The sequence below is a fragment of the Ambystoma mexicanum genome, chromosome 10 (genome assembly GCF_040938575.1).
Source record: "Ambystoma mexicanum isolate Mex_15411 chromosome 10, UKY_AmexF1_1, whole genome shotgun sequence".
NCBI lineage: Eukaryota > Metazoa > Chordata > Amphibia > Caudata > Ambystomatidae > Ambystoma > Ambystoma mexicanum.
In genome coordinates, this window is record NC_090932.1 from 193,773,220 (window position 1) to 193,785,779 (window position 12,560).

Genomic DNA, 12,560 nt, shown 5'->3' on the forward strand with positions numbered 1-12,560 from the left:
ACTGTCCTTTCCCATAGCAATCGCTTTCCTGAGGTCCTTGCCATAGCCCGTAGAGTAGGGAGCTTCACAAACAATATTTACTTCTGAAAGCACACCTCTTCAGGCTGTAGGGCAGCTGGTCTCATTTAACCCTGTTAAACATCTTTTTGGTATAATAATCAATTGCAGCACTCAAAATTAATTAATGTATGTCCACATCTAGACAACGAACTAACTTTTCTGAATATACTGACTGCATCTCCATGTTATTAGGACTTCCTAGAAGGATCAAGTTCATGGAGTTTTCTGTTCTGGTGGTAAACACTTTGGCTAATATTGTAATATTTGCATTAAAAGGTGATATCGATCTTTGGTTCAAATATCTTGCGTGACACATTATTTCCAGGTTTTGGAATAAGGCGTATCAACGCTGTTTGCATGGGACTCCGTATTGCAAAGCTGCTAAAATGAGTACTGCAGAGTTGCACAGCATTGGTAGGAACACACTAGACTGTTTTCTGTAACTCTTTACGGGGAGCTACCCTGTCAAATCCCAGTGGGCACCTGTCTCGTGTCCAGGGGTGTTGCTAGGTCTGGAAAAGATCCGGGGCTACACTCATGTTGGGTCTGTCGAGACTCGGGGCTAGATAGCCTTTTGGATGTAGCTCCTGAGCTTCTATCTGGGGCAACAACCAAAAGACCCGGGGCTATAACCCCCTCAAACCCCCCCCTAGCAACGCCCCTGCTCGTGTCGGCTAAATCTGCACCTAGTGATGGCAGTAATAATAATAGTACTGTGTTCTTACATAGTGCTTTGTGGAAGACTCTTCTTACACCATCTAAGCGCTGTAATAGCCGATGTTACTGCCCCATTTGGAAAGGCGCTTGAGTTATCAACCTGGCAAGGGTGAATCAATAAGTCGACTCTGGGGCGGGACAGGACCTTGGAAGGCAGGGTCTGACTGGGGAATAATATTGTCTCGGGCACCAATGAAAAAGTGTCCCACAGTTGCAAATGGCAAATCTTTCCTTTTGTGACAGTCTGTTCAAGTAGTACCCAAGGGAGAGGTTTTTGATAAAATGTGATGAAAATTGTGCATTTTAAGGAATATTTATGCAGGAACACTGGTCAAAACTACTAGGCGCATAGTGAAGTAACTTATCGAAGTGGCCCACATGGGCCAAAAAAAGAGGCCCACTTTGACCCCCAAAACGGGCCCATGCCAGAAGGTTGCATTTTTTTGGTTCAGGCATTGTCCTGCTGTCCTGTAGGCCAGTCCGAGCCTGTTGGAAAGGCAGGCTGCCCTCATGTCAAGGGACAAACTTTCTGTGCGCGCCTTCGCATCCTTGCATGGGCTGGTGATCACTATAATTAAAAGGTAACCACAATTCTGGAAGGAAGCTTTTTTGAAACGCTGTTAAAAGAAAGACTGATGTCAATCTCGTGGAAACAGATTTTCTATTATAAAATGCACCACTTGTTTATCAGATAAAGAAATATTTTCTGGGAATTAACTTGATTAACTCTTATATTTAATGAGATCAATTGCTATACCAATGCAAATGAACAGACCACATTTTAATGCTGGGGTCTCTGGCCCTTCTCTGTTGGTCAGTGATCTTATTGCAACTGCTGTGATAGGTTCTCCTCGATTTCTCATTTTCCTTTTGTTGGGGTCCCAGACCCTTCTCTAGTGGTCCGTGGACTTACTGTTGCTACTAGAGTGAGGAAGTTCTACTTGGATGCTCAGTTTGCACTTGTCAAGGTCTCTGATAGTCAGTGGGTGTTGTTGTAACTGCAACAAGGAAGATCTACTCGGATGCCTGGTTTGCAATGGTAAGGGTCCCTGACCTCTCTCTGGGAGTCAGTGGGTCTATTGTTGCCACTGCAATGAGGAAGCTCTCCTTGCATGCTTGGCTTGTAATGGCCAGTGTCCCAGACCCATCTCTGGTGGTCAGTGGGCCTATTGTTGCCACTGTGATGAGGAAGCTCTCCTCGAATGCTTGCTTTGCAATGGTTAGGGTCCCCAACACGTCCTTGGTGGTTAGTGGTTCTATTGTTGCCACTGCAATGAGGAAGCTCTCCTCAGATGCCAGGTACACAATTGTTGGGGGGCCTGGCCTATCTCTTTTCCACCCCAGTGTTCCCCAGGGGCTCTCGCACCTCCAGTTACCTTCTGAGGGACTTTTGTTATGCCACTGGAACTTCCTGGGACTGGGGTTCGCCTCTATGATTCTTCTAGCTTCTTTCTCCAGTTTCAACAGCAGTGCAGTGGTTCTGCGTTCTGCTATGTTGCTCGGCTCTTCTCTCCTGCTTCACGTTCGCGTCTGCTCCAGCTGGACCCACAGAGAACTCCTTCAGTGCATCGCTGATGCCCTCCACTCTTCTGAGACTCTGGCCTGCTGACAGTGTTTGAAACTCCAGCTGGTTTTCACGCATGTTGCCTCACCCAGCTGGGCTTGACAGGTTTGTTAGTCTGTAGTCTCTTCTTATACAATGTTGCGAAGTCCCGCTCTGGCAGATTGTCAAAGTCCTTTGTTTCTCGTACCAGTACTAGCACAGTCAATTATCTTCATGTTTTCTGTGTTCTGCTTCGTGCTAGTACTTTCTGCTTTAGCTCTATTCCTTGTGTTACAAACATACACGGGTTTGCTTTCAATAATATGTCTCTGAATGGGGAGGGGGGCTAGGGAATGTTGGGGAGTGGCATTGCTCAATGGGCTGTATCCTAGGTTATCGCCATTGTCCCCAGAAGGGGTGTCCCTCCCCATAAGGTCCTCCCGCATCAAACCACCCCTAGGGGAACAATTGGGTCGCGGCCACACCTCCCCAGCCTCATGGAAAAGGGCTCTCCTTGGGGGGAAGTGATGACACCCTGTGAACCGTCACACTATACACCTGTTCAGGAATGTATTGTTGCAAACAATCAGAATATGAGAGCACTTTGAAAGGAATCAAGCCCTTCACACAACTTAAGATTTACTTCAAGCATGCAGCGTAAGTTCGAGCTGAACGATTAGTATACAGAATCTTCGTATTCTAGATCTACCCAGCTCTACTGAATCCACTCTTTGCCGCAGCTGTATGATCTTCATTGTCTGTCGAGGAAAACTACAGACAAGGGGAATTGCTTGCCAAAATTCTTCTAGAAGTAATTCAGAGGAAAAGACCATGTAAAATGAATTAACAGTTTTGGTAATTTGGTAATTCAAGCTACACTGGATATTTAGTTTACAGAAGTTACTGAAGGATTGTGAACTTTCTTTTCAGGAACACATAGCAACCACCATTCTAACTCAGTTATGGCAATTCTAGTTCCCTGCTGATTCAGAGCATCTTTAACTAGGCTAGGGTAATAGCGTTAATAAGCAAAATAGCGTTCACTTCGCTTTCTAAGACCGGGAAACTACCTCTCTAAGTCTCCCAGAGAGTTTTAGAATGAATACATTATAAGCAAGGTGAGAAGGTCATCAGAAGTCAGGCAGGATCAAATCCAATTGAAGGTACAGAAAATGCTCAGTGTACAGATCAGCTTATCAGTACTGTCCAGTGAGAATGAACCATGGGCTGAGGCACGGAGCTTGACAGAAGGCCTGCCATAAACATGTAGAGCAGCAACCTCCAAGGGTGGAGCAGCACAAATGAATGGAGTGTGGGTTAACACACTCTGACAGATAGCAGAGCAAACTGAAACAACTGATCACTGAAACCTCTGGCCCGAAACCAGAGAGGAACCTGTATATTGCCACACCAACGTCTAAAATGCACCTCAGTTCTCTGGCAAGACCAGGCCCAAGGGTACGAAAGGTCATTCTCAGATAAATGAGAGCACCTTAGGACACTCACCTTTCGATCATCTCTCTTGAGACCTGCATCAACCGCATCCAGCGAGTCGGAAGGGCTATATCTGTTCGGCACAGAGGACTCTGCAGAAGCAAACACAGCATGATTTAACGACAGTGGCGTACAACAGATGAACCACCTTATCCAACCCCATTCATTACCAAAAACTATTCCATAGCACCCCTTTCCCAAAATACATCCAATCACATCACTTCTTAAAATATTTCCACTCTTATCCTTTCCCAAATATCAACCCTTCCCAAGGTACAGGCAACCACATACCTTCCCAAAGGCATATGACAATACACCTCTTTCCAAAATGCATCCAATCAAATCAGTTCACCACAAACACTGAATCACATTTTTTAAATAATGCACATCCTATCACTTACTCATGACACCTAATCACATCTCTTATTAAGTTACTCAATCGCGCCTCTTCCGCAGACACGTCTAATTACATTATTTATCAGGCTGCATCCATTCAAATCTCTTTCAAACATTCAATTACATCGCTTTTGAAAACCAATGAAATCTCTTGCCAAGACACATCCAATAATGTGTCTTTCCAAGATACTTCTACTCACCTCTCGTACAAAGACACATCTAGTGAAATCACGGTCTCCGATATAGCGAAGAATGTCTGTTCCCAAAAACTTCCATTCAGATGCCCTCTCAAAACACATCCAATCAAACATCAAGTCACACACTTTTTCAAAAGGTATTCAATCATATACCTTCCCTAGACACAACCATTCACATCACTACTCAAGGCACATCATTTACGAAGACTCACCTAGAAACAACCCATTCCAAAACACACCCAGGCACACGCAATACATCTTCTGATCATCCACCTTCCTATGTTTTTCTTGATCAGAAGACTCATGCTTTCATTCTTTGTTATAGAAATCTAGTCACATCCATTGTCAGGGAGCATCCAATCAAAGGGAGACTCTAGTCACTGATCTTTATGACCTTGCTGGCCAACAAAGTATGAACACCAATCTCATGTTCCTCACCACAAAGTTGTGTGCATGGCCTGGGGCCTTCCTTTAGGTTTAGCCCCAATCCAGCCACACTGGGAGTTCATGAGTTCAAGATCTAAGTGTTCCTTCCACTGACACTGATCACCATGCATGCGCTATTAAACCTGAACAAAGTGACAAAGTGATGATTCAAGGGAAACACTTTATTGGGTCACCCTTTCACTGCTGCTTTCTTATGCTGATAGCCACTTCTGAGATGAGCTCACAATCTACTCCTACACCACTCAAGCTACGAATATCCACCAGCTCAAACGCTACCACCCATCACACAATCACCAGTCCTGACTCTTAACATCATCTCTTGCCAGCTCCTCTGTCCCGAGGGAATCCACCAGCTAGCCCGCAGCCTAAGCTCACCCCAGGTTCCCATCTTCATTGTATTGCCACCTGCTCCAATATTAACACTAACGCTTGAAGCCACCAGCCTAGTTGCTCCCCCTTAACAGTACCCTCCTCTATGAAGGATACCACCCCTGCTGATGCAACCATGAATGTCAGGTCTGCAGCTGGTAGCTTAAACATTATAATCAACCATTTGGTCAACCTCCTGGACAACACTGAGCAATGGCTCTCAAAACTGCCAAACCTGCTGCCGCTGAACTACAGTGCCAACAACAGACAGACTCTAGGTGAAGGACAGAATGCCTAATCTCGTCTGTGGTGCCATCACTTGCAAGGAAGTCTCTGCCACACCATTTGCTAAAACACTTCATTGGTTAAGTGCTCCACTCCCCGCACATCATCCTTTCTGTCTGCAACCAGCCTCAGGTTACAAAAAGCTTTCATCATGGAACTCGACAATGTGGCTCAGTGGCTACTGAAACTACCATACCGCTCCCGCATGGTGGGAAACAGTAAAATCTGGGTTGATGATCCTTAAAAGTCCAAGGAGAAATCAGTGGCATGGGCCGCTTACTCTTTACACAGATACTATAGGAAGCCACCATACATATTTGATAACATCCTAAACTACTCTTCCGACGCAACACTGACATCCACATCACTGGCCATCAACCCCTTTCCTTGTAGAGCCCGATATCATTTATTATGCCTGGCGAACCCAGCAATTACCCCCACTCCCCCAGCCCCCGCCCACCAAAGTTACGCATGACGCTCTCCTGGAAGAGAAACTGGATTACTGTGCAGCCCAAAACCTCCATCTGAGATAGCTGAAACATTGAACTCCCTCTTTGATCTCCGCTGATGGAGATCCTTCAGGCTATGAAGAATGGGGTACCCATGGAAGGGATTTTTGTGGCACCTCTGGTGAGCCTGTCCAGTCTCGCCAACTGGTCACTTGTGCTACCAGAATTAGAGACGGTCATAAAGGTATGTTTCTAAAGCTGTATTTTCAAATGTGCAAGAAACATTATGTGTTAGGATACTTCCCAAACTAAACCCTAAGAGTGTACATAAGAACCCACTAGGATAGGGCTTCATCTCTAGGGTGAAAGGAGTTTCCTCACTGCAATGTCCAAACTTCCAACGAAATTCACAAAACCGTGGGAATCTATATGGCAACACTCACCGAGTTCCCTCTGGTGTCCCAACAAAGGTATTTTACACAAGTCTCTCAAGGAGGTGGTCTCATATCCTTAACTCGTACCAATAAGGATGGTGGATTTCTCCTCCGGCTCGCTCCCTGTTGGACAGGTAGCCCTCTGCCATAGTTCCACGGCGCGCAGGTAGACCGGCGTTTTGGCGGCCCGCCAGACCTTGGTCTCCTACATCTCCTTCTCTATCCTCGCTCAAGGTTTTGCTTCCTGGGATGTCTCCCTGGCTCTGGTGGGGTTTCATGGAGTGGAAGGGCCATGCTCCCTACTGGCCGCTTCCTCCTATGCTACTTCCCAGGCGTTTCTTTCTCACCTTTCCTCTTCCTAGTCCCTTCTTCCTCTCCTCCCTTTAGTCCAGCCTTTCCCCATGTCATCTTCCGGACAACCTCTCTTATCTGCTGTAGTCCTACCCTCTCCACTATCTCTTCTTTTTACTTCCCACCTACAACCCTCACATTCAAGCCGGTACCCCTGTGTCTTTCTTGCCAGATAATCCATTCCTCTCTTTCTAAACTCTTCTAATAACTCTTGCTCTCATTTCCCAGGTGGTACTCATTTCCCTCTCCCAAGCTTGTATCTTCTCCTCTAGGCAAGCTGTCTTTGGTAGTACCCTATCTTCTATACTGCCTCACACTTTTCAAATCTTACCTTTCACCGGGGCTTCTTCCCTGCAGAACTTCACCATCATGCTGCTCTCTTCTCGTGGACCCTCCTTGATCACGGCCTCCCGGTCTCTGCTGCTCTCTAATGACTAGCTCTCCCCAGATTTGTTACTCCACAGCCGAGCCTCATTACTTGGGGTGTCCCAGGATCTGCTTCCCTTCAGCTCTTCCAGGCCTGACACACCCAGGCTGGGCTGTCTTAGTTTTAAAGGTTTGTTGCTCCTTCACTTGGGCGTGCTCTAGGAGAATGTGATTCACCTGCATGGTGTGGTAATTGCCACCCTCTTATTGGTCCATGTGACTGGGGTCAGGTGATCTCTCAGGGGACTGGCCCAAGGTCATATTAGGCCCATCCACCATTTTGGATTCTTTACTGGCTAGGGCTGTATCCGATTTCTCATCACCCTCTCCCAAGACTGCATGCTCTTCTCTGTGTTTCACTGAGAGCCCAGCAGGTGGTTTACTCCTACAGAAACATTCTGGTAAGTTGGGCAATGGAAAATACACCTTTATTTGGTGTTCCGTGTTTTTGTTGTGAGGAAACCCCAACTTTTTAACGCCTCTGATAAGATGTTCCTCTTGCGTGGCAGGCATGTGTTCGTTTTATTTCTTTTCAGCATTGCTAGAGGAAAGAAAGTAACAAACTTATTGGCTGAGTTGTTACAACGTTTTCCCTTTGCTCGCTTGAAGCAAACATGTTAAATTCTCCCAGCTCGAAAAAATGGGTCTGGCTAGAGGAGCATCCAGCTTTCTTAACCCTAATGTGCTGCCTAGTTGTGATGTTTAAGGGCATCCCTGAAGCTCTAGTGTGACAAGGACCTGCCATCAGGAGGGCTGCCTTGTCACACACCCCTCGCATACACCAGGAAATGGTGCACAGCGGAGTAAAGCTCTCGAGTGTACTCGTCTCGGGAGTCACAACCAGTTTGGCTTTCGCCCCTATTCAGGACATCAGAACCAGCTTTAAAACTGTTATTCAAAAGACATATGCAAAAACAAGAGACAAGGTCCTTTTGTGCGCATTTACAATGCTCACCTTATGTGTGAATTGTGATACTTCAAAACCTAACGGACCATCTTCCCCATCTCATTCCATGACAACCCTTGCAAATATAGTTTTGTGCTTAAGTTCCCTGCCAGGCTCGAAGGGTAAGGGGTGGACTGACCATAGGGCCTGGGGAGAACCACTTGCTAAGTCCAGCAGGAGACTGGAGTGGCGTGTCAGGTAGATCCCCCAGACTACCCCAATCTATCCCTAATTGCATGGCAGTGACTTGTTCCTGGGCACCACCAATGCAATCTATCCCTTTTAGGGACTCGTACCTCGCACCAGTGTACCCATTGAGCAGTGGGGAGGCATTAGACTAGCTGCTGTAGGGCCACATCCCCTGGGGAACAGAGCCTCAACCTCCCGCAGACCTGGTAGGCACCCACGAGTTCAGTGCAGGAGGGAACCTGCTCCTGGACGGTTTATAGTGATTATTCTGAAAAAAAAGTCTGGTCATTCAAAAGAATGGCATTTCGACAAAAAAAATTCGAAGGTTTGCCATTCGAAACTTTTTCATTCATTGAAATGACTGGATACCCTCGTGGACATGAGGACTCACCAACCAGAATACACATGGGGCACTCGGTGCTGCTTGGCATGGCCAACAGCACACATACAATAATTCCAAGATGGTGACAGCTCCAGCTATCATCTTGGCTTGTGGGCCCGCAAGGATTGGAGAAGGCAACACAGTCCGAGGACCGCCAGACAGTGCAAATGAAAATGTTCACGTTCCATGATATGAAATTTAAGGAACAGAAGTACGGGGAAGGAGTGGTGTGGAGGTGGGAGAAGCGGGGAGGAGGATACCTGCACGGAGAAGCCTGGAGGAGAGGCTAGGAGATAACACGGTGAGCGGGAACATCAGGCCAATGAGCAGCTGGAGAGAAAAGTGGGGAATCAGTGAGAGGCCCGCTAGACCTAAGGAAGACGAGCCACGGTAGCCACCTAATACCCAGAAGGTGGGCGTGGGGCCTGAGCGTGGGGGCCTCCAGCCTCTTTCTAGTGGGTGCCCAGATCTGGAGAGCAGCAATGTGCAACCACTGGAACCCAATCCTGAGTAGCCCATAAAGGAAAACTACACCCAGAAAGAAGGTCTGGGAACACTTCAGCTTCCCAGACTGTGACTAATTGAAAACCTCCCAAGGCTTGCCAAACTGCTAACACCCGAGGAACTTTCTTTTTGTTTGTTTTGAGATCTGAGAAGAAGCCATCCTGCTATTTTGTTTAAAGTTCATACCTTTTTATGGTATCCAAAATAACCCCAGATTGAAACCCCCAGGTTTTGGCACATGTCTCATTCCTCACCACTCATGTTTGCGATACTGTGCACAATCAAGCAGTCCTCTCAGCTCATGCAGATAACTAGTTTGCTCTTTTCAAAACAATCCTAAATAACCTCCTTGAACATGCAAAGTGTGTCTCTCACAAAAACACAACCATTCACATTCCTCTTCGAACAGCCCAGTTAGAGCCTTGTGTACCTGTGCACTTACCCTGCAGTGTTGGGGACTTGCTCCAGCTGTCTCTGTGCAGTGAGGGGCTGCTTGCCCGCTCCATCATGAGGGCAAGCACGGTTTGCTGGCGTCCGGGTGGGCACTGTTGCAAATTGTTTGGACTCCTGGGAAAGATGAACATACAATCCTTATAATAGTTGTGCTGGAGTAAGTTGTAGGATCAATCCTCTGGATAGACAGGATTGGTATCTTCACCCCTCTGCAAACACCCGGGTTACAATCTCATAAAGTCAGATTTTAGGATGCAGACCTATGTCTGGGGTTAAGGCTTCACAGGCCTCAGTGAGCAGAGCCATCTTTCAAGTTACACAATCATTTAGGCTTACAACTCACACAGCTAAGTTATATCCATCAGGCTCAAGATTCTTAGATGCCCAGGTCACAGGTATCAGAGCTGTTCCTGATGACATGCAGACCCCACATCCTTGGACAACAAAGCCATCACTTTGGTTACGCAGACCTTTGAGGCTCAAGTCTCAGACAGAGGATTCTCCCACCCACCCCAGTTTATATAGCTGTTCAAGGTTGAGGGCTGATATGGCAGATCTCGCCCTCTGGCTCGAATGAACTGACTGGCTCTCTCCTCTGACAGCAGATGTCACGCTTCACTCGGGCTTCGGACATGGTTCCCGGGGCTCTTACTAGCCTGTGAAGCCTTCAGGTGGGGTCATTATTGCTCTATTAGTGCCCAGGACGGACGCTGAAGTGAATCAGGTTTCTTGGATTGTGAGCTGAATATTACATTCCAAGCCTGTGTTCGGAGCAAGGGACTCTTTTCCCCCTCCTATCAACCTCCACCTCCTTCACCCACCAACGCTCAGCTTTTTTGGTTGCGTTGTGCACCGAGCAGCTCCAGCATGCCACCATCATGAAAATGGAAGAGGGGCTCCAGAAGGAGCCCCGCCTTCCAATTGAATGGCACCCATCTGGAGTGTTGGTTTGAATGAACGGGCCGTACATTCAAGCAAAGTCGCTGCTCTCAGCACTCGGGTTTAAGAACCTGGGGTGCTAATAGCAAGAATAAAGCCTCTGGGGGGGACGGGGGGCGGGGAGGAGGAGTATTATTGCTATATTTTATTTTTATTGATATGGCTGAGAATCTCAACCTTTCAACACAATTACATTCAATTATATTTCACAGCTTATTATATCAAAAGAGAACAAAAAAAACACACTTTTTGAAACACAATTCATAATCATCAATAAAATGCTTAAAATTACAGAATGAATACACCATATATAAATCACTTGTGTTCGACATCAATGCAATGATTCAAATTCAATACCTGTAAAAAGTTAACAATTGCATATTGTACTGCTCTGGATTCCATGTGAAAAAGTGCGTCCCATAGGGTTTGTGCATTCCAATTATTAAAAAGTTCAAAATGGCTTTTGAAGTGTACAATTCTTGAGGATGTTAATTCAGTACATTCTACCATGAGATGTTTTATGGTTTCACATGCTTGATTACAGAGCCCACACACAGAATCCAATTGCTCCAATGATTGCCATCTTGCAATTATATTATAATTAATATTATTATGGTATTCATGGAGCATGGACCACCTAGCTTTGGGAAGTAACAGGGCGCTTTACAAGTCATAGGGGGAAGTACAGGGGGAAGGAAGCAGGTTGAAAGGGATCAATACAAGGGAGTGGGGAGCTAACACTGTGGGAGGGGGAGGGTGGGCAATTTGGCAGCAAAGGAATAGCTGGAGGAAGGCAGCCAAGAAGAGAAGAGGGCTGGGAGCTCAAAAAGTGAAATGAGACTTTCAAGACATATGCCGGTCAGATAGCACAGTGAGCTAAGTGCTCGCCCCTGATATCTGTGCGCAGCCTGCTGTGGCAGGTTCGAATCCTGGCAGGGTCATCTCAGCCTTTCATCCTGATAAATTGAGTACCGGTCTGTGGGATAATAATGTCTTCTGTTATCTCAGCACTCTGAGACCCAAGGGTGTGTAGTGCTGTATAAGAAATACATCATTATTATTATATGGGAGAAAGCAAGCAGGGACTAGCTTCTAGAGTGAGCAAACTCCCTAATTCAGATCCGTGTAGAGGAGCAGCCAACTGCCCGTGCAGGAAGTCCCGCCCCCTCCTACATATATGCTGGAAGCCAGACATCGTGCCATGCTTGACACCAGCCATTGGGACTATTCCGCAGAGAATCTTCAAGAAAAGGCATCCATTAAGGAAGCCCTATCAAATGCATTCCCGAAGAGATGACAACCTCTTGGAGGAGATCCCTGTAGGAATATGAAAATTAGAGAAACAGAAGCTGGTGAGGTCACAAGAAACGAGCGAGACACACAGAGGAGACTGGCTGAAGAAGAGAGTGTATGGATAGTATAAAAACTGATGACAAAATAAAGAATCGAGTAAATGTTCATATGCGAGATGAAGATTGCACGTGTGAAGAGCACTGCAGAAAATCCAAGCCGTTTAATAACTGTACAGATGCAGAAATACAAGGAGACTATGTGATCATAGAAGCTAGCTATACATATTAAATAGACTGCAGGCAGTGCCACCATTATATAGAAGCTGGACATCAGTGTCACAACTTTAGTAAGTTCAAGCCCACGGAGAAAAAGGCCAAAGCTGTGTTGCAGCAAGCAAGTAGCCGAGATCGTGGAAGGATCGAGAAGGGCTTGTCTGGCCTGGTGTCAAGGTTGGAGCTGCCAAGAACTGGTTATCTATCTTTGAAGAACAGTGAGCGTGGGACGCTGAATCATCCCTTGTTAAGGTGCGAAGAATCAACACTATGAGTCCCAAGTTTATTCATTTAATACAATGAAATGGTGCAAAATGGGCCAAATTGCGGTCTCCTTTCACGTGAGCCAAGGATGAAAATAGAAGTTTGGCATGCAGTTTCTGAACTATGATGGCGCATGCTCACACTCCCATT

At 46.4% G+C, this 12,560-nt stretch overlaps 1 protein-coding gene across 8 annotated transcripts in view; it reads right to left on the minus strand.

Annotated features, from left to right (window-relative positions):
* SORBS3 (sorbin and SH3 domain containing 3) overlaps positions 1–12,560 on the minus strand; it is a 683,012-nt gene that overhangs the window by 85,294 nt on the left and 585,158 nt on the right. For all 8 annotated transcript variants that reach the window (XM_069617708.1, XM_069617705.1, XM_069617709.1 and 5 more), the window contains 2 exons: positions 9,632–9,756; positions 3,827–3,906 (listed from right to left, as the gene is read on the minus strand). In XM_069617708.1, the coding sequence (XP_069473809.1) occupies positions 3,827–3,906; positions 9,632–9,756 (205 nt within the window). The remainder of the gene's footprint in view (positions 1–3,826; positions 3,907–9,631; positions 9,757–12,560) is intronic.